Source organism: Rutidosis leptorrhynchoides, chromosome 10 (assembly GCF_046630445.1).
Source record: "Rutidosis leptorrhynchoides isolate AG116_Rl617_1_P2 chromosome 10, CSIRO_AGI_Rlap_v1, whole genome shotgun sequence".
NCBI lineage: Eukaryota > Viridiplantae > Streptophyta > Magnoliopsida > Asterales > Asteraceae > Rutidosis > Rutidosis leptorrhynchoides.
Genome location: NC_092342.1, coordinates 309,462,718 through 309,487,467, shown reverse-complemented (window position 1 = coordinate 309,487,467; position 24,750 = coordinate 309,462,718). Strand labels below are relative to the sequence as shown.

At 36.1% G+C, this 24,750-nt stretch overlaps 1 protein-coding gene, 1 non-coding gene and 1 pseudogene across 2 annotated transcripts; 1 reads left to right on the top strand and 2 right to left on the bottom strand.

Moving 5' to 3' along the window:
- The first annotated feature begins 240 nt into the window (after positions 1–240).
- LOC139872020 (ribonucleases P/MRP protein subunit POP1-like) lies at positions 241–11,776 on the top strand (annotated as a pseudogene).
- On the bottom strand, positions 9,483–15,126 carry LOC139872018 (putative callose synthase 8). The gene is made up of 14 exons (XM_071859807.1): positions 15,077–15,126; positions 14,843–14,994; positions 14,656–14,762; positions 14,452–14,571; positions 14,095–14,163; positions 12,957–13,237; positions 12,732–12,851; positions 12,257–12,369; positions 12,075–12,158; positions 11,862–11,974; positions 11,549–11,778; positions 10,389–11,237; positions 9,994–10,179; positions 9,483–9,877 (listed from the first exon to the last, which is right to left on the bottom strand). Exons 2-14 carry the CDS (start codon positions 14,950–14,952, stop codon positions 9,647–9,649), a joined length of 2,613 nt encoding a protein of 870 aa, XP_071715908.1. The 5' UTR covers positions 14,953–14,994; positions 15,077–15,126; the 3' UTR covers positions 9,483–9,646.
- On the bottom strand, positions 14,090–14,166 carry LOC139873780 (small nucleolar RNA J33). Its single transcript, XR_011767502.1, has one exon. It is a non-coding gene; the product is annotated as a small nucleolar RNA J33 (small nucleolar RNA).
- Positions 15,127–24,750: the final 9,624 nt, after the last annotated feature.

Genomic DNA, 24,750 nt, shown 5'->3' with positions numbered 1-24,750 from the left:
CAGCTCACATTGAAAAGCCCAATACACTATTCTAAAACTATAAAACAAAACCTTTCCAGTCTAATTCTAATTGAACATTACAACAAAAGCCCATTTAACAGCCCAAATAATTCTAAATCCTGCATCAGTGTCATCACTAACGGGACTTGTCATCCGAGCACAACGTTTGAACGTTAGGGAGCAGGTTCCATCTTCAAATTACAGACGCGCCACCGCAAAGGTTTATCGAAGTTCTGCAGCCTCGATTTCGGCTAACGAAACGGTTACCTAAAGGATTATTAACCGAAATCATTCACGATCCAGGTCGTTGTGCGCCGCTTGCTCGCGTAAGTTTCCGAGATCAGTTTAAGAAAACAAATTTGTTTATTAATGTTTATTAATTAATTATTAATTTTATCAGATTAATTTTATCAACGTTAGCATTACGTCAGCTGCAGTGTTCATCACTATGTTGTACTGCATGACGTCAGCAGCTGTTACTATTCATCAGTTTTGTGAGAGTAATTAAAAAGAAAAAAAGGAAAGGACATTTGAAGCTGCAACTGTGATCAATAGGGTTTAGAATCTCCTTATACTAAGTTAGGGTTTTAGAATCACGATCTCACAAACTACTCATCTTCAATTGTTGTCAATTATTTGGCTACTTGATGTTAGTTCCCCTTGTTTTTGCCAAATAGTGATTGATACTGTTCTCTTGTTGATTATTATATTAAGTTTCTCATTGTAACTGTAATTTTATAAATTTGTAAAACTTATAACGTATTATACGTGTCTTTGTTTTTCAAACAACTACATTTGTTAGTTAAATCATATCCTTTAAAAATCTAATGATAATAAGTAACTGTCAATTATTCGTGTCAATCAGCATGCTAAACGAGAAATGTGATGTTCAAATTTAACATTCATTCAACACACGAATACTTACATAATACTGTCCACCACCTGGACTTGAACCCATGATACCAAAAGGGCCTTTGGTTTGTTGGTTGATTTAATTATGCAAATTAGTACGGTCTGCTAGGTTGAATGACTGTTATATTTCATGACATTATAAATGTGATGGTGATATTAGCAGGTCTTTGTCACTTGAAGATGGGTACTGATGGAAGCAAACAGTTCAAGGGATCTGTGATACCACCAAGTGAGATTCTTGTGCAGAAGTTCACAGAATCTAGAGGCCCCGAACTCGCGTCCCTTTACTCGACTATTGCAAGTCGGTCGAACAACAATTTTAAATCGCGGAGAAATAAGAGGAGGAGAACTACTAGTTACGACAATCGAGGTTCCAAAGCTAGGTTTAGAAAGAAGCAAAAAGTGGGAGTTTTGAAACAAAATAGCGAGGAAAGTGCAGATAAAAATGCTAAAAAGGTTCCTCCTCGTCACATTCGGCGTAGAATAAAGCTCAAAAGTAATCCTCAAAGTGGGTTTTGCACTTCGGGTGATGGGACTAAGAGGATGAGAACCCATGTTTGGCATGCAAAACGCTTTACGATGACTAATCGGTGGGGTTTTCACCTTCCTCTTGGTTTACATGGCAGGTAATGGCACCTCTCCTTTACTTTTTTTTTTTTTTTTTGTCATAGTGAAGTATAATAAAAGGTAGAGTTTTTTTAGGCTAAAATGGGTATTGCTAACTATGTTTACAAGAGTATTTTTTAAAATTTTAATTATATGCATTCTGAATACCAAAAAAGGTAGAAGGTTTTCCCTGTTCGGGCTATCCGGGAGGGCGAGTAATCTGACCCTCAATACTCTGATGTACCGTATACGCAGCCCAGCAGGTTTACTCCCTGGCTGTTTCCAACTCTTCCCTGACCACCACTAAATATCCGTCCTAGACAGGATTCGAACCTGAAACCACTGGATTCTGAATACCCTTTGAAGGATTTGTGGATTTTGGAGAACGTTTGGCAAGATAGCATTTTTTTTGGTTGCACAACAGTTTAATAGGTTTCATGTGTTTTGATTACCCGTTCAACGATTGATTAGTCATTTGACTCTTACACACCTGAGCTGACATGTTTATTTATGTCCATTTAACCATTTAGAGATTGGCTTTTACCTAAGAATGGGTCTATTTTGTTGCATCAAAAAATTGGATGTTATACAACCATTTTTATTTAGGCATATTCAAATGTTAGGTATCAACATTTTATAATTTGAAAAATTGAAAGTCTTCTTAGGTATCAACATTTTATAATTTGTTTTCTGCAGTGGAAAAGGGTCAAGAGCACTCTTAAAGTGGTTGAAAAATGGAACCGTTGTTCATGATGCAAGCTATTATTGTGCCATTCAACTCGAGGGTACACAGGTCTTAAACTTCTTGTTTATTCCTCTATCTAATCTTGTGTGTATAGCTTGATATGTATTATTGTTTATTTTCCATATCAGCAGATTTTTTTTTTTTTTTTTTTTTTTTTTTTTTTTGCGGAAAAAACGAATGCTCATATAGAAACGAGGTCGTTTTCCAAAGAAAAACGCCCTCTACAAAGGATACAAATAGACGGAGAAAACGAGGAAACTCACACCTAGAAAGCAACTATCTAAACAAAACTATCTATAAGCGAGCCTCCATAACAACCCGAAAAACATAATAGACAAATTAACCAAACAAAACTGAATACAACACGAAAAGGAATCACACCAAACTAACAAACAAAACGAACCCGATCACTCAACCTCGAGGTCCCGTCCTTTTCAATTTACCGTTTACCGTCTCTTTCAAAGTATTTTTTCCGGACCGATTCTCAATCTTATACGATAACACATCAATGGATCCGTCACCCGGTGCGCTCTCGTCGGCCAAACGTGTCATCATTTCATCGAAAGCCGCAAAAGCTTTCGCGGACATATTACCTCGCCCGAATGTCGATGCACCACCTTCTTTACCATCGTGAGGACCCATAAACAAGTTTTGAATTGCGTCCCTGTAATCTAAGTCATCAACGTTATCTTTAAGCTTGTTTTTGGTTATTTTGTTTGCTTGCAGGATTCATTATTGTCAGCTCTAAGCACTGTAAATTGTAATAGCACCTTAGCACCTTTTCCTTCCTTGGATGATGAAAACGTGCTTTCTGGTCGTATTTATTCTAATTCGATGGTGGGTTCCTATTTGTTTGTATGTTTTTAACAAGATAATGATAATGATTTTGAGATGTTTGTAGGTGGCAAAGTGGTCGGGGGTGGGTAGCTTGGGTAACAGGTGACCTGTAAATAGGGATGGCAATGGATCGGATATGGATCGGGTGGTGCCGTATCCATATCCATATCCATTTAGTTTTTGTTCATCCATATCCATATCCATATCCATTTAATTTTAGTTCATCCATCCATATCCATATCCACTGGATTAAGCGGGATGGCAATGGATCGGATATGGATCGGGTGGTGCCGTATCCATATCCATATCCATTTAGTTTTTGTTCATCCATATCCATATCCATATCCATTTAATTTTAGTTCATCTATCCATATCCATATCCACTGGATTAAGCGGGTTAATGGATATCCGTTGGATATTCAAAAACTGTTATAATATTTCCGAATATCTACAAAAACGTGTACTTTATGTCGAAAATAGAACACAATTTGTTGAATTTACCATCAAACATAGATTATGACAAATTAAATGTGTAATTTGTATGTTTATCTTGTTAGATATAGGTGTTTTATTATAAAATATCATAGTTAATTTACTATATGGTTGCAAGCAAAATGTATCTGTAACAGTAAATGCATTTTTAATAGTAGACGTGTATACATATATCTATATTTATGTATTAATATATGAATTTCGGGTTTTAATGGATATATCCATGGATGATACTTTTTCATCCATATCCATATCCATTTAGGTTCATCCATATCCGTATCCATATCCATTTAGGTTCATCCATATCCATTAAAATCGGGTGGATCGGATGGATATCTACTGGATCGGGTGATCATTGCCATCTCTACCTGTAAACATGTTTATTTTTTCCATTTTATTGTAAAAATAATAACTGAATTATGGTTATGAAATGTTACATTTATAATCTGTATCTTGAATACAAAAAATTTAACCATATGCATCGAAAGTTTACTTTTGGTAGAATTCAAGCTTCAACCTTTTTGACCTGTTCTTTTTTCAGCTATTATGGTCTCCTTTGCTTGTTTGAAACTAAAGGCCTACAGTAAATCTATTTTTAAGTAATTGGGCTGAAATTGCCACTTATAGTTTTTGGTACTTCTTTGTTAATCTATGTATATTATTTCGTAGCTTTATCATGGTGGAGCACCCAATTCAAAAGCAATCGCACCAGTTATGTATATGTGGCGACCTAATCAGCAGTTAGCTGATGCTGTTGAAGAAAGTGATCGAGCCAACAGGTTCAGACAGTTATGGATATGGTTACATGCTGCAGCATTCACCGAAGGCTACAATGCTCTGAAAGTTGCTTGCGAAAGTCAGGGTAAGGTAGAATTTGATATTTGTATCTATCCTATGCTATTTGAAATGAAGATTCTGGTTGAACTTGTACCCCCGTGTACAAGCAACGCATTTTTGTCAAATATTTACGGCATTATGCTTGGTAAAATCAGGATAAATACCCAATTAGTCGGGTATAGAAGCAGGCTGTTCCGATTTGGCCATTCTCCGTCCAATTAATCGGTCAACGTGTCAGATTTGGTCAAAAGTCAGATTAGTCGGTCAACATTCTTATATAAATTAAAATTTAGGTTTGGAGTATTTGAACAACTTAAAATGTGAACTGGATTAAAGTTGCCTAGTTAACAAGACTCAAGTAATTTGAGTATTTGTGTTATTGCATGATGTTTCATCATTTTCTTTCTGTCTTTTTTTGTTTTTTAATATTTCAGATGGAGAAGGAAGTTCCCTCAGTTAGTTGTACTTCACTCGAGGGGCAATTTGGGACATTAGAAGTCATGGGTTCAAAAGCAGTTCAGCTTCTTCAAAAGATACTACATCCAGTTAGCAGCAGCAGGTTATACATATAGCCCTTTGATGAAGTTTATTCTAACCCTGTCCTATAGTTTAATAATTTCTTAATGCTGTTGATGATCATGCAGTATGTTTAGGCAATCTTCGGTGTTGAAGAAGTGCTCATTAATGGAAGCTGATGCTAGCAGTCAATGATCCTCGTGGTTTGACCAACGATATCACCAAGTTTGACCCAAGTTATACAGATTTGTGGGATGCTGATAAACGGGTGTGCTGTCCAGTTGAAGAAAGTGTTCTTTGTATGGAAAAAAATCAGCAGCGATTATCATCCTTTTGTCTTGCTGATAAAAGTTCAGCCTCGACCAACTTGCATGCTTCAAGAACTTGTCCTGTTATTCTTTTAAGAAGGAACAACCTGATGGATTCTGTAACAAGGTTTAAGAATTGAACTCTTTATTCATGATTCTCTTATATCAATGTCTGACATTCAAATAACAGTTTGATGATTTTCTAGGTGGTCCATGATACTTCCTTTGAGCTGGATCAAAGCATTTTGGGTACCCATTCTTTCAGTTGGTGCTCGGGCTATAGGTTTGAGTGAGAGGTCTTGGATTGCTTGTGAAGTAAGTACATACATTTTGCTTGTATGCAACTAAGCTTTGGGCGTGTTTTAACCTGTTGGACCCGTTTCATTCATTCTCTTTAGCTAATTCTTTTTACTTCACCCGTCTGATGTTAAACAATAATTTTATATCAATTCGTGTAGTATAAATACACTGTTGTAAAATTCATCCGAATCAGCAGGCGCGTCGGTTTGGGGATGAATCCGTCCCGTGACCAAAAACGCCTAAAAGTTGGTTAACGTCAAATTTGCTCGAAATTTTAATATTTTTTAAAATTAGATTTTGGGTATGTTTGTCAAAACTAGTTGATAGCTTTTATCTTTCGATATGTATTTAGGTGTTTAGCAAAGTAGTTGAAAGTGTTAAAATAAAGTGTAAAATGACAAAAAGCTAGAAGCTAAAATCTCCTAAAAGCTAAATGCTCCCATAAGCTTAAAGCTCCTAAAAGCTTAAATCTCCTAAAAGCTAAATGCTAGTTCTATTAGCTTTTAGCTTTTTCCCTCCCTTAAAAAGCTTTAATCTCTTGTAATCAAACGGAGCTTTTTACTTGGTATGAGCTTTTTCATAAAAGCTATAAGCTTCAAAAAGCTTGCTGCCAAACATGCCCAAACCCAATATCTATGTTTGAAATACTTATGTTTGATATTTATAATGTATATATATGTGTGTGTGTGTGTCTATGTTCAATTTATTTATTACCTTACTAAAAGTCAACGTTGGTCAACGCCCAACTCGTCACCGACTCACGACTTATAAACCTTGGATAAATGTGTTGAACTTTTCACCTCTATTCACAAGAGCTTAATACTTGTTAAAATCTGACCCTCTTAACATCTAATTTTGCATCTAATTTTGCAGGCTGGAATACCGAATTTTCCATCAGAGTATCCCGAGTGTGGGTCCTACTCTTCTTCAATGGAAGCTGAAGCAACTGCCATTGAAAAAGAAGCCGCTCTTCGTCCTCTGTCTGTGAGACCTTTTAGCGTACCCATGCCGCCACCTCCATGGAGTTGTGTCCGTCTTGCCTTTAACACAAACCCCGTTGAATCAGAAACCACTCAGATTTGTTCTAATGAATTAGATGAAGTTGGTGAACGCGTATTCGCAGACAATGATATGGTTGCCTGGTCATCAAGAATGTTGACGAGTTTCTTGAATTCCATAAATGGTGATCATATACCTATATTCTCTCATTGTTTTGATAAGAACACCCCCATTACTAAAATCATAAGGAATGAGAAAATACTAGATCAATGCTCGAATATGGATAGCTTTCGGGCAATCAACGTAGAAAAATGTGTTTTGTTAGAGTTATTCTTCGTACTTATAAAGAAGGTGTTATTGAAGATGGAGCAGTTGTTTGTGCACCTCGTTTGACAGATATACAACGTTGGCTTTCAAGGTTATTGAAGTGTATGTTATTGGAGGGTGATTGTCTTTATAATTGGGTAAATTAATACTCTATCCCATCCAAAATTACTCTCGCTTTGACATTTTAAGTCTTTCTTGTACAACTTTGACTTCAAATATTTGTGTTTGTGTTATATAATATTTGATAAAAGTTATACCAATCAAAACACATTTTCAAACAGAATCTATTCATATAACCTTCATCAAATATTATATAAAACAGATAAAATTATTTAAAGTCAAAATTGTAAAAAGAAATACTTTGAAAAGTCAAACGAGACAGTTATTTTTTAGGGACAGAGGGAGTAATACAACTATGAAGACTAACAACGTTATATAATATTTTTTTTTCCTTTTTGTAAAAAATAGATTACACAACGGAGAAAAGATTACACACGGAGAATACTCTAATGTTTAAATATCATTATGTATGCCATGTATAGAAAAATTGGTTGTGTTAGACTTTATTTCCTAAGAAACATGGCAATCAAAAGTGTTTATGTAAATGACTAAAATAGTCATTTGTTAATTATTGCAGTTCAAATAGTAAGGGTGAAATACGAGTACCACATCATTGGCAGCATACTTTGTGAAGCAAGATTCTGGCGACTGGGAATTGCGAGTGCCCGAAGACCCTGAAGCTATGGAGTCTAACAGGTGGCCAATTGGTTTTGTCACTACAGGATTCGTTCGTGGATGGTTGGTATATTTTGTCATCCATTTAGTATTTATAAGAAACTTACATTTCACGTTTTATCTCAAGTACCATTCGTTTCAAGCACGACTAGTTTTTTTTCAAAAAGAATGAAAGAAGCTATAACTGATTAATATTCATCTTTCAACATATACCTATAATAGAAAATATTCTTGTAGTGCAACTTTTACAAGTTGGGAATGAAGCTGACCTTTTTTAATGCATTTGACATTGATTCTGCACATGTTATGTTTTATGCATATGTTGCATAATGCATGTTCTTACTCTACTAATATGAAAGTAATTATCCTTTTATTAATTTCGTTGACTTTTGTCTTTATCGAACTTGACTTTTGATAACTTGCAGCAAAAGCTCAATGGCTAAGGGTCTGTGTGATGCGGTTTTGCTTGCTCGTCTTAGACATGAACAGTGGAGTTCTGTGCCTTTGAAACCAAGGAAGACAGAAATTTATGTTCTAACGCGAAATTTAAGATCTACGGCTTACAGACTTGCACGTGCAAGTATCGTTCTTGAACACCAACAAGAAGATTTAGACCATTTTTAAAGAAAACAATTTCATGAATACACTATCCGTTAGAACAAAATTTCGTTCTAACTCAGGCTTGGGCGTTCAAATTCAAAACTGCCGAGTTCGAACAGATTTGTTAGGATACATGTATCAAACATACAGTTCATATTTCATGTCGGTAAGACGAAAGTCAAAGATACAGTCAAAATAATCTGAAGCATAATGGGAATTTTGTGCGTGGTTTGACGCATGCCGTTTCACGTAAAGGATCTAAGAAAGATAGAGACAAAGATGCTGGGTCCATTTCGTCACCAGACGCTCAACAGAGTCCCAATGGTCGATCTGTTCCTGGTCAAATGGGTTCAACTAATGCTGCATCGAGTCGTTTAAGCCCAACCGATAAAGTCAATGTGGATGAGTCAAGTACGGTTGTAATCGATGCTCAGATCAAGGCGAGATTGATGATTCTGGAAGAATGACCAAGGAAGCACCTTCTCCTTCGACTAAATAATGGGGTATGTTTTTAAGCTGTGGATATAAGTTTTGTCATATACATGTGTCTAAGTTGCATTATGTCTGTGTTGAATATGCAAGTAAATGACGATAATTTTATTAACTGACCTGCTTTAGATCTTAACGTTTTACGTACTAATTAGATAGATTGTTAATTTTGGATCTTAGCGTTTTCGTGGATAGTGTAGTTTCCATAGAAAAGACAAGAAAAGGTATAAAATGACAAAAATACCCTCACCTAACGGAGTAAATATAACACACAGTTAATGATTGGATTATTCACGAAAGAAATATATAGTTTCTATTAAAATCCTATAATGATGATGTCATTATTAGGCTAATTCCTTTGTTAAAAAAAATTCAAAAAATAAAAGAAAAAAAATCTAGACATGATGGGTGATGTCATTAATTTAATTAATTTTAAATTAAAATTAAATCTTATTAATTAATTATTATTATTAAATCTTATTAATAATTATTTTGATTATTAAAATTAAATAATTTTAAATTATTTTAATTGATTATTTTGAATTGAGTACGAGAAGGTATAAATGTTAGGCGATACCAATTCTAAATTTATATTTTAATTTACACTTTTAAATAAAATGACAACCAATATTATCTCTTATGATTGGATGTGGATTGTTTAATATGCATTTTAGGTGTTTGATGCAATGTTCAGCTGTCGAATTCTGTCTTTAGTAAACTCAGCAAAGACATAGGAAAGAAACAACAATATTCTTTACATGATTGAAATATTTATCTATTATTTATATGTGAAGAGATCTGTATTATGTAATTTACTTTACTTATTACTAGTACTTCGAAAATCGACTAAAAATGACTAATATGTGCACTACACTATGATATGGTACATTATGTGATCCACATAAATCGTGTACGTACGCAGAATTTTTCAGGCAGGAAAAGTCTATATATGTTTCTTTTTTGTTTTGAGAATCGGTTGAATCTCCAGTCTCCTACTGAAAGCTCTGTTAAACAGAAACTGTGCCTGAAAATTCGAAACGGCTGGAAGCCATGCTAAACAAGCTAACGGCGCGAAAAGAATAATTCCCATCCCAAAATCATAAGCTTGCGCAAAAAGGCGCGTAAACTTCCACAAAACCGTCCCCTGAATCAATGGTCGAAAAGCTTGAGCAACCTATAATTGTAAAGAAAAGTTAGTTACTTTGGATTCAAGAACTCAAAAAAACAAATAAAAGTTAATTACTTTGGATTCAACAACTCAAAAGAACATTTTTTTAGCTACGAGCTTACGAGTATCAGGCCCCACCCAGTGGGCAGAAATGCAAAACAGTAGACGATGAGATCGGTGGGTGAGAGTCGACAGATGAACGAAAGAGTGAATATGGTTGCGATAACAGATAGAAATAGAGAAGCTTTAAATAGCCTGAAGGATAGTTGATAGTTATCACTGAGATACCGCCTGCCCAAATTAACCACCTGCGTAAAAATGTGTCAGAAGTGGACCAACTTAAGTTGTAAAATAGTTAGGTTATTGTAGAAATTATATAGTTTGTAAACACTGGTAACTAAGTTTTGGACATGAAGTGATACAAAATATTAGTAGTCATCCAACCCGTTGGATAGGATTCACCCATTTTGACACCTTGATATAATATGCATGTGGATGTTTAGAAACAGAGTTGTACCTTGATTACCAAGAAGATTACCACAATGACGACCCACGAAAGGATATAGACGACGACGTTTTTATTGGTCCCGGTTATATCAAGATGATATACGAGACCGTATTGGTAAATAAAGAAACGCATTGAAAGAAAAATCTCGATGACCCGAGATCCCCATCGCGAATGATGAAGGTGTTCTTGTTCATCGTACCACCACGACTGCCAACTCTTATCTTGCTGAATCCCGATCCCGCCTTGTTGTTTAATCCATTTATTCCAATCTTTCCAATCATCAACTATTTTCCCCCAATCGAACCCCAAAGGATTAAACAAAAACGGAGCAAACAACCAAGTCAATGATAAGAACCATATGGCATACGTGATCACAGTGTACGTCATGTGGTTTTTATACGATCTCCTAATGATATCATGAACGATTAGTAGTAAAAGTAGTTCGAATCCTTTCATGAAATGACTCCGTGAGTATAATCTATAGTTTTCGGTGAAACTTGAGTGAAAGACCACGACTTTTCGACCGGTGGGTCGGTACTTGGCCCCACCATGAAGTATGGTTCGGCCAAAATAGTGAGTTTTTGTACCGAGTGAAAACGTGAAGAAAACCGCAGCGAGTTGGAGTTGCATGAGAACAAAATCTTTAAGCGCGCTTAAAAATCCTCGTTCGAGTGTTATCTCCATTACCATCGGTAACCCTGTTAATAAACCGAGCTGAATGAACGATTGTGATGCTAACGCCGTCTCCAACGACTGTATGTTATGCACTTTAGCTTCTTCAAGTAATGCCTTTTCTAAACCGCTTAACACGAGGTATAGTTGCCCGTATAAAAAGACATAAATACCCATCACTGATATCTGCAAGATTTGAAAAAGATCAAAACTTTAGGCATGTTGTGTTAACTAGTTATATGTAGAAGTGGCAAAATGGGTTCGGGTCGAAATGAATGATCATCTTTAGTACATTTGGGTTCGTACACTTTTTAATATAAAATGTAATACAACACATACTTGTAACTTGTGATCTCAAGGTCAATTTTCAACATGTTTGACAAATTTCCATTCAACTTAATTTTTTGGTTTGACCCGTTGCAGATAATAGACAGCCCATATCAGCCCAAATGGGTTGAAATTGCCAAATTTGATTAGAAGAGATGGTAACAAATTACCAGGCTGCTAAAGTAGAAACCGACTGTTGTGAAGTAACACGAAAGCATGCGGAAAAAGTCAAACCGGCGTCCGAGCCTGTAGATATCGCGGCTAAGTATCTGTTCACTGTTCCCATTTGCTACTTTTGCTTCAAATTTTGAGATCTGGTTTAGGCTGACGTCACGACCCTTACCAACTTGCATGTACTCATGGTACGTAATATGTCCACGGCGTAATGTAGTATTATATCCTACAAGATTATATGTAGTTAATAATATGATCAAAGTTAGTGATTAATCAAGTGATAATAAGGTTTTAAACAGAAGCAAAAACCTGCAAAAATGTCTTCACTTAGGTTAATTGTCTTTGAAGCTTTGCTTATGCCACCTCTTGTTAGGTGAAATATTCTATCAAACAGATCTGGATGCCCATAATGAAACCTAATTCTGTTTAATAAGGAATCCACAAATGGGTCAGTAAGTTAAAAGGTCTAAACGGTCGAAGGTTCGGGTCAAAATGCGGATTCGTCTGACAAGGAAAAGAAACCTGAGAGGGTTTGCTAGAAGCCTTTGACCGATTGTGACGAAACTAGTCTCCTGGTAAGACATGAACCATGCTAAAGAAGAAACACTGCATAAACCAAACAACATACAAGATTTCAAAATTGAAAAGAGTCAATGTTTGACTTTTGAAGGTCAAAACTGATACACATGATAAGGAAATATTACCTTCCGGTGAATACGTGTTCCCTTAAACCAAGTATTTTAGGACGTTTTCCGAGTCTTGGTAAAAATTCTTGTAGAAGATTCCTCACTTTGATTGCTTCTTCAAGATAGTTATCCTGTGTAAAGACAATATCATCATCGGTTGACTAATAAGAAAACCGAAACTGAAAGGTGCCTATTTCAACTCGTTTACTGGTCAAATTTAGCAGCTTTTATCTCTTATATATAAAAAAATAGCTACTAATGGAACAGGTTAAAGGGTTCAAATGGGTCAAACTCAAAAGTCACCCTCAGTGTATTTGTTTTGCATAAACTCTCCTAGATCATTTTATCTATAAAAAATGTGCTATTATTGCTATGATGTATGCATATCCACTAGTAATATATGAAACTACAATTCACAAGTATAAGATAGGATGAGAACTGTTTTGGGTCAACCCAAATCGACTCGACCCGTTTCTACACTAACTTAGCGTACTTGGTTCATATCTATCGCTTGTAGAGCTTCACCGCGGGTAAAAATTATGGCATGATTTTGATTCTCAGGTTTTCCTTCTCCGATATTCGGCGGGCCCGGGAGCTTCACTCGATATATCTCCTGTATACACACATACAAACATTTAATTTAACATTTTTTAATAAACCAATGGCAAATATCCATGAATTTTTTTTTAGTTTTTCTAGTAGTGAATGAACTATGTACCTGGTCAAACCCATTGACTGCTTTGACTAGTACAGATGAATAAGTTGTTTTAACTTTATTTTCGACCTGTTCTTCCCGCTCTTCAACGTAAGCTACACGTAACGCAGGGTGCCTTACCATAAGATCGATGATTTCTTTAGCATTTGGGTCACCACAGTTCTTCTGTGACCCAAACAATTGACACGAGACGACATGAGTGAACTTCAAGTCGGCTAATGCATCAAGCTGAGCCGATAATGTATCGTTCCCCCTCTCAATTGCATCATAACCTTGAAGAATGTCTGGTAATGAAATCAACATGAACAATCAGACTACATACATCACTGATATATATATATATATATATATATAGTGGTAGGATCAAGAGGGAAGTAACCAATCGGGGGGAAGCGGGGGGAAGTAAAATTTTTTTTTTTTCTTCGTTTTTTGAAAAAACTTTGTTCACGAACATTATAGATGGGATGAAAATATGAACATTTAGTAGAGACACTTTGTGATAAATGTTTTTATTTTGGCGGGAAAACGCTCGAAGAAGTAATATATAACAATTATCGTGTTTTTCGAGCGTATGTTGAGGTTTTAGCTATTGGGGTTTAGATATGAGGGTTTATAGGGTTTAGATATTAAGGTTTAGAAATTTAGGGTTTAGGGTTTAGATTTAGGGTTTAGGGTTAGGATTTAGATTGAGTTTTTAACACGAACGGTTTAGAGTTTAGGGTTTAGGGTTTAGGGTTTAGGGTTTGGTGTTTTGGGTTTATGGAATAAACCCAAAACACCAAACCCTAAACCCTAAACCCTAAACTCTAAATCGGGCTAAATTTTACTTCACAAAACATGAAAAAAAAACGTTCATATTCTTCACGAACAATATTATCTTGAATGTTATTTTTGTCGATCGTTTTCCCGCCTAAATAATAACATTCATCACGAAGTGTCTCTTCTAAATGTTCATATTTTTGTGTGATCTTGATGCCGGAAAAAAAAAATTCCAAAAAAAACGAAAAGAAAAAAAAAATTGCTTCCCCCCAATTGGTTACTTCCCCATTGATCCTGCCCCTATATATATATATATATATATATATATATATATATATATATATATATATATATATATATAATTTACGATAGGAGGACTAACCGTCATCTTCTGCCATGTCAAGAAAAGCTTGCAGCTTTAGTGCTTTCTGGTAGTACATCATTCCGCGGACTGTTGAAAAAATTAAAATTTATAAGTTACTGCTAGTTGTTTCTTATAAATGTTTCAACTCTAACAAATTAACTTTAATAGGACGATTTGGGTTTGATTTTTATCTCGTGGGTCAAATAAAAAGAATCAGTGAAATGGGAACATGAAACGGGTCAGGAGGATCAGATGTGTTGAAAGCCTCCCAAAGTCTGTTTGTAATACAAACAACTGCCTAAAATCAATTTGAAATATGACCCGTTTCAACTTGAACCCATTTTGACCCTATACCCAACCCATTTTGCAACTCACTTGTCCTGCTTAGAGTCTGCCCACGAAAAGAAGCCCAATCTCGAAACCCCTCCTTGCCACGATCATCAAGATCATCTAGGTTTTCAACCCCCATTCTTTCCAGGAAATTTTCGAATTCATCTGAGAAAAAAATAAAATAAATTAACAAAATAAACAAATAAATGCTAAGGCGGAAGGCACACAATAATGTTCGACCGCATGTACCTGGATAAATTTTTTGCATATAAAAGCAGATGGAGACATTATCTTGGCTTTCATTTAGCTCTGTTGTAGAGAATTTAACTTCTTCCATTAAATGTGGAGTCAAAACACTATAATCAAAAACAATAATTAATTATCACAATCTGAACGGGTTTTACTACAAAAATACAAATATATGAACAATGCATACCTGAAAGATAACATGTTACGCACTTTTGGAGCTCGAGGTATATCTGTAAATAGTGAAGTAGCAAAAAATGATATACGTCTTCGTGCATCAAGGTTTTTTGGTACATCCATTGCTGTATCTTTAACAGTTAGCAGCAAAAGAAAACGTTTGATCTGAGAAGCAGAAATGTTAGATTTTGTATCAAACGTTAGTACTGAAATTAAACTTTCTAGATATTAAGATCAAAGATAAAACCTTTGAATTAAGCGAATCGCTATCTGGCAATGGGAAATGGATAGAATGTCTTGAGGCAAATAGTTGTGGGTTGTAACATCCCGCGTTTTTCCGTTAAATTTATTTTTAACACCGTCTTTTTTTTTAAATAATATCTTTCGTATTTAAATTAATAGTTTCCGTGAGTAACGTTCATTATATTCCCGCTATTTAATTTTGACATCAACCGTTTACTCGAGCGTTTTAAAAATATTCGATCGGTTAAATCCCGCACCCGCTTTGAAACTCGAGGGACCGGAGTTGCCAAATGGGCAAACTAGTTGACTAGGTCAACTAGTCAACCCATTTCACCACCATTCAATCCCTCCATCTCTCTCTCTTTCTCTCTAGCAAGAACACACACAAACCCCAACTTCATAGAATCATCATCTAAATTCGGGATTTGAAGCAAACTTCAAAACAAATTACATATTTGGAATCCTCTCTTCATCCTCTACAATTTGATACCAACTTCATCTCGTTTGGGTAACATTTCTAAAACTCTAGATTTCTCTAAATTCGTGTTTTTGATTTGAAATGGTGTTAGTTAGTGTCTATGGCTCGTGTCTAGCATGAATATATGTTTTGTTTGCTCGATTTGTGGTTTGGAGTAACTAGTTTGAACATTTGAAATGGGTGTGCTAAATCTTTGATTTTGGATGAGTTAAAGTTGTTAGATTGTTAAAGTGCATGTTTTAATTGTGTTACTAGTATCATTAGCCACATTTGGATGTGTAGGTTGATTAAGAAAACTTCAAAAACCCGATTAATGATCTTGTGATGTTTGACTAGGGTTTGATAGTTCTTGACATGAACTTTTGATGCTTGAATGCCATTAAATGTTAATTGTTAGTGTTTAGTAGTAATGTATGCTTCATTACCTTCAAAACGGCATATCGTATGTGTAAATTGGATTCCCGAAGCATAAAATACGTTTTACGAACTTGAAACTTTGAAAATGGACTTAAATGATCACTTGACGAGAAATCGGTTATGGAAAATGTTGTTTTTGTTTGATGAAACATGTTTAGTTGTGTTCCTTGTCAAAAGAGTTTTCCAACGGTATAAGATACGCTTTCTAATTGTTTACGGTTTGAGTTTTGCGTTTGTTTGAAATTTTACCAAGCCTTGAACAAGTGAAACAGGCCTGGGACCAGGCCACGGCCATTGTCGCGGCGCGACAGGCCTGGCCGCGGCGCGGCATAAGCCGTGCCCAGCTTCTGTCTCCAATGTCCGTTTCACGTGAAATGTTTGACATGTTCTAGACCTCCAATTTACATACAACTTGTTTTAACATGCTTATATATGAATAACTAGCATAGAAAAATAGTTCGGGACCCGACCCGAACGTGTTGACTTTTTCGTTGACTTTGACCAAGTTTGACTTTTAGTCAAACTTAACCAAACTTTTATACAATCATTCTAACATGCTTTTATACTTGTTTCTTGTATGAAACTTGACAACGTGATTCACATGCTATACTTAATCGAGTCGTAACGAGCCATAGGACTAATTGAACACATTTCACCCGACTTTGTGTCGTAACCGGTTAATTGGTATAACTTACTTGTTTAGGTCAAGGCTAAGCAACTTTCATGCATACGTTACTTTGTGAAGTACTTTTATACTCGTGCACTCGAGGTGAGATCATAGTCCCACCTTTTCAACAACTTTTATTCTTTTAAATCGTGGGCTGAGAAACATATACATTACATACTTATATACATTTCACATGTATATATACCTTTCATACTTTTATACTTTGAACACAAATACGAATACAAGGATACAGACGAGTTAGAACAAAAGTCCTCAATCCAATTATCATTAGTTCCACTTGCAGGGTGTAAGTGTAAGCGAGTGATTATGTTGTGTGGCCATACGGGTTTAACGAACCCTCATTCAGACGGTTCGCTACCGTTAGTGGATGAAATATAATTTCAACGTGCATAGTGTATGTTCTAACACTATATTCAAAATTCAGAGGGAAGATTCAGTTAAGCTTTGGTAATTGGGTGCTCGTAATACAAACTACATTCTTCGGAATAAATACGATTTGGATAATCATCTATACAAACTATTGTGGTTCAAAGTATACTTTTACAAATACATTTATGATCTCACCAACGTTTTTCGTTGACAGTTTTCTACATGTTTTCTCAGGTTCATACTTGGCTATTTGTTACACGCTTCCGCACTCTTTGATTACTTGATTGGAGTCTACCATGCATGCATACGCTAGGGATAGCACTTTTGGATTCAAACTTTTGTTTACATACTTACGCTATTTATAGCAACTGTGTTTTTCAACTTATATTATGTCGCGAGTTATTTCATTTATACTTTATAACTTTTGTAAACTTAGACTTGTTGTCGAACGGTTTTGTAAACTAAACTTGCAAGTCTTGTACCTTTCAAATGAATGCGACATAATTTTGGTCAAACGAGTCTCATATAGGGACTACGACCACGCAATGGGACCTAAGTTAACGGCGCCGTCAATAACGGTTTTGGTCGGGTCGTTACAAGTGGTATCAGAGCGTAGGTTGTAGGGAACTAGGACGTGCATTAGTGTGTCTGACAGAGTCGTTAGGACGCATTAGTGAGTCTAGACTACAACCGGATAGTTAGCCATTGCATTCTGACATACATTTGCTATAGATAGCACTTACTTGACTACTTGTACATTATACTTGAATCATTCTTAGGCAAACTTTTTAATGGTACCCAACCTTCATCATACGAACTCGTATTCCGCCACTTTTTGGTAACACACGTGAATTCAAGGTTTATACGCGTACGGATGACCACGACTTCGTTAGTCACTCTAGTTCGGGAATTCTGACTCCTTGGTTGTTACTTCCTCCGTCTCATCTTACTATCCATGAATAGTGTAAAGTCACTGTCACTACTCTAGATGAGTATCGTCATCACCATTTATCGCTACGGTTGCGTATTACTTGTTATCATGACTCGTTACTCTTTTCATACCTAAATACAATGTTGTCTGACTCGAACCACATTGACGTGAACAATCATGTATACACTTCCCACGGGGAAACGCTTCTCTAGAGTTGTAGAAACTCTTTCGATTTAATACGAGTCACGTTTGAGACGTCGTTACATTTTGTTCATTTTAGATTTTCGCGATTACACGAACTTGAATCTATAGAGTGATGTGGGAATGGAAGTATGAGTTAGCGTAATATAACGACACTCGATCAACGTGGTTATATTACGGTAAGACATACCAAAGTTCTAGTGACACGTGATGGTGGTTAGACTCGATCAACCTAAACACCACCATGTGCCATGTACATGACTTCATCTTTTCAGGTTTGGACATCCGAAAACTCCGAGAATATTTATAACAACCATACCGGGGACACACCTTCAATTATTGTCAAATTATATTTATGCTTCCGAATGAATTACCGATTCCATTCGACTTCAACCGTATGTCACACGGGTATACTAGCTCGTCCTCGCACAGTCTTATTGACTAACTACAACTTACTCGTTATGCTCACATCGGGGCGGAAACTTCTTTTGCATCACCCTCGTACTTCCGGTTCAGGAGGTCCTTATTCTAAATTCCCAATGGAGAGAGACTCTCCACGTTATACTAGTATTCACCTCGAGGGTGAATAATTCCGACGAACGTTTTTCTTTCAGAAACCGAGGAGAACTTGCCCCGACGAACGTTTTTGGAAACCGATAAATCTTTCGCGACGCGAATTTTCTTGAGAAACTTGTCCTAGCTAACGTTTTCAATTCCTAGCAAACTTGTTCAATATGCCTTAGGGAAATGTACCCCGTTTCGGATCGAGATCCTCGTTTCACTTCTAGATTTTGGAGTACTTTACAAAAAGCCTCGGGACCGCGTTTAGACATGAGTACCGCGTACCATCCACAACCCGACGGACCGAACAAACATGCGATTTAAACCTTGGAAACCATAATACAAGTTTGTATTACCAACTTCAAATTTACTTGAGAAAAGTATTTTCCTTTAACCGAATCCTCGTACTACAATGATTTTCATTCGAGTTTTAACATCACTCCTTTTGAAACCACATGTGACCGGAAACGTCATTCTCTTTTGTCGAACAAAGTAAACGATGATCAATTCACCGGGGCCGAGGTTGTTCATGAGCAACCGAGAAAATTTATTCATATTCAGGCAAAACCCTACGCGACTCGTAATCACCAAGAGCTACGCCAATGTTAGACGTAAACATTTCAAATTCCACGTGGGAAACCGCGTCACGTTAAGAGTCGCACCTTGGAAAGGTGCAATCCGTTTCGGGAAGACGTAGAAAGCTAAATCCGCGATATTTTGATCCTTTAAATTCTTGGGGTGTTTTGGACCCGTCGCTAGCCGCTTAGACTTTTCCGACTCATTTTGGGTCTCCGTTTATCCTACATTCGATGTATCAACTCAAAGACGTGTTTTGCGAAACGAGAACTTGTTATCTCCTTTGATGAACTCACTATCGACGATAACCCTCACTTCCTAGGAGGACCGGTTGAAACCATAAATCGTGAAGCCAAACCTTAAAACAACATATGATCCCGACCGTCAAAATTCGTTGAAATACCCTAGGACGTACTTCTCCCTCATTCGTAGAATTGGCAACACAAGATCTCGAGGAAGATTCAACAACTACTACTTCCAACTAAATTTCGGGACGAAATTTCTTTTGAGGTGTGGATAATGTAACATCCCGCATTTTTCCGTTAAATTTATTTTTAACACCGTCTTTTTTTTTAAATAATATCTTTCGTATTTAAATTAATAGTTTCTGTGAGTAACGTTCATTATATTCCCGCTATTTAATTTTGACATCAACCGTTTACTCGAGCGTTTTAAAAATATTCGATCGGTTAAATCCCGCACCCGCTTTGAAACTCGAGGGACCGGAGTTGCCAAATGGGCAAACTAGTTGACTAGGTCAACTAGTCAACCCATTTCACCACCATTCAATCCCTCCATCTCTCTCTCTTTCTCTCTAGCAAGAACACACACAAACCCCAACTTCATAGAATCATCATCTAAATTCGGGATTTGAAGCAAACTTCAAAACAAATTACATATTTGGAATCCTCTCTTCATCCTCTACAATTTGATACCAACTTCATCTCGTTTGGGTAACATTTCTAAAACTCTAGATTTCTCTAAATTCGTGTTTTTGATTTGAAATGGTGTTAGTTAGTGTCTATGGCTCGTGTCTAGCATGAATATATGTTTTGTTTGCTCGATTTGTGGTTTGGAGTAACTAGTTTGAACATTTGAAATGGGTGTGCTAAATCTTTGATTTTGGATGAGTTAAAGTTGTTAGATTGTTAAAGTGCATGTTTTAATTGTGTTACTAGTATCATTAGCCACATTTGGATGTGTAGGTTGATTAAGAAAACTTCAAAAACCCGATTAATGATCTTGTGATGTTTGACTAGGGTTTGATAGTTCTTGACATGAACTTTTGATGCTTGAATGCCATTAAATGTTAATTGTTAGTGTTTAGTAGTAATGTATGCTTCATTACCTTCAAAACGGCATATCGTATGTGTAAATTGGATTCCCGAAGCATAAAATACGTTTTACGAACTTGAAACTTTGAAAATGGACTTAAATGATCACTTGACGAGAAATCGGTTATGGAAAATGTTGTTTTTGTTTGATGAAACATGTTTAGTTGTGTTCCTTGTCAAAAGAGCTTTCCAACGGTATAAGATACGCTTTCTAATTGTTTACGGTTTGAGTTTTGCGTTTGTTTGAAATTTTACCAAGCCTTGAACAAGTGAAACAGGCCTGGGACCAGGCCACGGCCATTGTCGCGGCGCGACAGGCCTGGCCGCGGCGCGGCATAAGCCGTGCCCAGCTTCTGTCTCCAATGTCCGTTTCACGTGAAATGTTTGACATGTTCTAGACCTCCAATTTACATACAACTTGTTTTAACATGCTTATATATGAATAACTAGCATAGAAAAATAGTTCGGGACCCGACCCGAACGTGTTGACTTTTTCGTTGACTTTGACCAAGTTTGACTTTTAGTCAAACTTAACCAAACTTTTATACAATCATTCTAACATGCTTTTATACTTGTTTCTTGTATGAAACTTGACAACGTGATTCACATGCTATACTTAATCGAGTCGTAACGAGCCATAGGACTAATTGAACACATTTCACCCGACTTTGTGTCGTAACCGGTTAATTGGTATAACTTACTTGTTTAGGTCAAGGCTAAGCAACTTTCATGCATACGTTACTTTGTGAAGTACTTTTATACTCGTGCACTCGAGGTGAGATCATAGTCCCACCTTTTCAACAACTTTTATTCTTTTAAATCGTGGGCTGAGAAACATATACATTACATACTTATATACATTTCACATGTATATATACCTTTCATACTTTTATACTTTGAACACAAATACGAATACAAGGATACAGACGAGTTAGAACAAAAGTCCTCAATCCAATTATCATTAGTTCCACTTGCAGGGTGTAAGTGTAAGCGAGTGATTATGTTGTGTGGCCATACGGGTTTAACGAACCCTCATTCAGACGGTTCGCTACCGTTAGTGGATGAAATATAATTTCAACGTGCATAGTGTATGTTCTAACACTATATTCAAAATTCAGAGGGAAGATTCAGTTAAGCTTTGGTAATTGGGTGATCGTAATACAAACTACATTCTTCGGAATAAATACGATTTGGATAATCATCTATACAAACTATTGTGGTTCAAAGTATACTTTTACAAATACATTTATGATCTCACCAACGTTTTTCGTTGACAGTTTTCTACATGTTTTCTCAGGTTCATACTTGGCTATTTGTTACACGCTTCCGCACTCTTTGATTACTTGATTGGAGTCTACCATGCATGCATACGCTAGGGATAGCACTTTTGGATTCAAACTTTTGTTTACATACTTACGCTATTTATAGCAACTGTGTTTTTCAACTTATATTATGTCGCGAGTTATTTCATTTATACTTTATAACTTTTGTAAACTTAGACTTATTGTCGAACGGTTTTGTAAACTAAACTTGCAAGTCTTGTACCTTTCAAATGAATGCGACATAATTTTGGTCAAACGAGTCTCATATAGGGACTACGACCACGCAATGGGACCTAAGTTAACGGCGCCGTCAATAACGGTTTTGGTCGGGTCGTTACAAGTGGTATCAGAGCGTAGGTTGTAGGGAACTAGGACGTGCATTAGTGTGTCTGACAGAGTCGTTAGGACGCATTAGTGAGTCTAGACTACAACCGGATAGTTAGCCATTGCATTCTGACATACATTTGCTATAGATAGCACTTACTTGACTACTTGTACATTATACTTGAATCATTCTTAGGCAAACTTTTTAATGGTACCCAACCTTCATCATACGAACTCGTATTCCGCCACTTTTTGGTAACACACGTGAATTCAAGGTTTATACGCGTACGGATGACCACGACTTCGTTAGTCACTCTAGTTCGGGAATTCTGACTCCTTGGTTGTTACTTCCTCCGTCTCATCTTACTATCCATGAATAGTGTAAAGTCACTGTCACTACTCTAGATGAGTATCGTCATCACCATTTATCGCTACGGTTGCGTATTACTTGTTATCATGACTCGTTACTCTTTTCATACCTAAATACAATGTTGTCTGACTCGAACCACATTGACGTGAACAATCATGTATACACTTCCCACGGGGAAACGCTTCTCTAGAGTTGTAGAAACTCTTTCGATTTAATACGAGTCACGTTTGAGACGTCGTTACATTTTGTTCATTTTAGATTTTCGCGATTACACGAACTTGAATCTATAGAGTGATGTGGGAATGGAAGTATGAGTTAGCGTAATATAACGACACTCGATCAACGTGGTTATATTACGGTAAGACATACCAAAGTTCTAGTGACACGTGATGGTGGTTAGACTCGATCAACCTAAACACCACCATGTGCCATGTACATGACTTCATCTTTTCAGGTTTGGACATCCGAAAACTCCGAGAATATTTATAACAACCATACCGGGGACACACCTTCAATTATTGTCAAATTATATTTATGCTTCCGAATGAATTACCGATTCCATTCGACTTCAACCGTATGTCACACGGGTATACTTACATTTGTATACATATACATATTTATTTAAAAACAATTGTTCGTGAATCGTCGGGAATGGTCGAAGTCAAATGATTTCATGAAATTGTTCAAAAATCTTGAGATTCAGTTAAATATACTTTGCTTATCATATCGAAACCATATAAAGTTTAAGTTTAAATTTGATCGAAAATTTCCGGGTTGTCACAGTATGATTTTGGTAAAATAAAATGAATAATACAATGTTGGGAGGACAAATTGAAAATGAAAGGTTAAAAATATCTAAAGTCAAAATATAGAAAAAATAAGAAGATGAAAGGTTTAGAATCAAACCAAATTTAAAAAATAAATGGAGGAGATGAGAAATGAACCTCCGCCCATCCTATTAACAAACAAGTGCGCCAAAATTGTTTTATTCATTTTTAGTATATAAGTTTACTGATAAAAAATCCACCAAATAGACAAATATGTTATTGTTCATGAGGCAGTCAAGCTTTAGTCTATTAGAAATATATGATGAAATTGTTATAATTCAGTAGGCTTATAACTACCTTTAGTGGTTTGATTCTTGATGTTATAATTCAGTAGGCTTATAACTACCTTTAGTGGTTTGATTCTTGATGTTATAATTCAGTAGGCTTATAACTACCTTTAGTGATTTGATTCTTGATTTAGAATACTAATAATGAAGTGTAAGAACAAAGATGATAATGGAGAGAAAGAAAGAAACACTTTGTAAGTGTGAGAAATGGTGCAAGTTTAATGCTTGCATTCATGAGTATTTATAGCCTAAAATCTCAATATAAAAATACATACTTTGTGTACCAAAATTGACTATATGTATACACCAAAATTGACTATCCATATCTAAATTATTATTATTATTATAACACTCCCCCTTGGATAGCAATTTTATTTTGTTGAAGATCAACTATAAATTACTGCCTCGTTAAAAACCTTGCTAAAGAAAACCCAGTGGGAAAAAAACTTTAGCTAAGGGAAAAAGAGTGCAGCATGGAGTTGACTCCCCCTCAAGTAGACATCGCTTCAGCTGTTACATCTTTTGAACATGTCTCATGCCAATGTTATGAACGTGTGTTCTGAAAATAGCAGTTGGAAGTGCTTTCGTGAAAAGATCAGCAGAGTTTTTGCTGGATTGAACATATCTCATTTCAATCTCGTTGTCCTTAATGAGATTTTGAGTGTATGAGAAGAATCTAGGAGGTATGTGTTTGGTTCGGTCACTTTTGATATACCCTTCTTTCATCTGTGCTATGCAAGCTGCATTATCTTCATAGATAATTGTTGGACTTTTATCGCGTTCTAGTCCACAAGAATCAGTAATGATTTGTGTCATTGATCTCAACCAAAAACATTCCCGAGTAGCTTCATGTAATGCAATCACTTCGGCATGATTTGACGATGTAGCAACAAGTGTTTGTTTTTGAGAACGCCATGATATTGCAGTACCTCCATTTAGGAATACATATCCAGTTTGAGATTTAGCTTTATGTGGATCAGATAAATAACCTGC

Excerpts from the sequence above, each read along its gene's own strand:
- LOC139872018 (XM_071859807.1), bottom strand. The coding sequence starts at position 14,952 with ATGGATGTACCAAAAAACCTTGATGCACGAAGACGTATATCATTTTTT. Across the intron at positions 14,763-14,842 it reads CGTAACATGTTATCTTTCAG|TGTTTTGACTCCACATTTAA; the intron begins GTATGCATTGTT and ends TTTTGATTATAG. Across the intron at positions 14,164-14,451 it reads GCAGACTCTAAGCAGGACAA|TCCGCGGAATGATGTACTAC; the intron begins GTGAGTTGCAAA and ends TTTTTTCAACAG.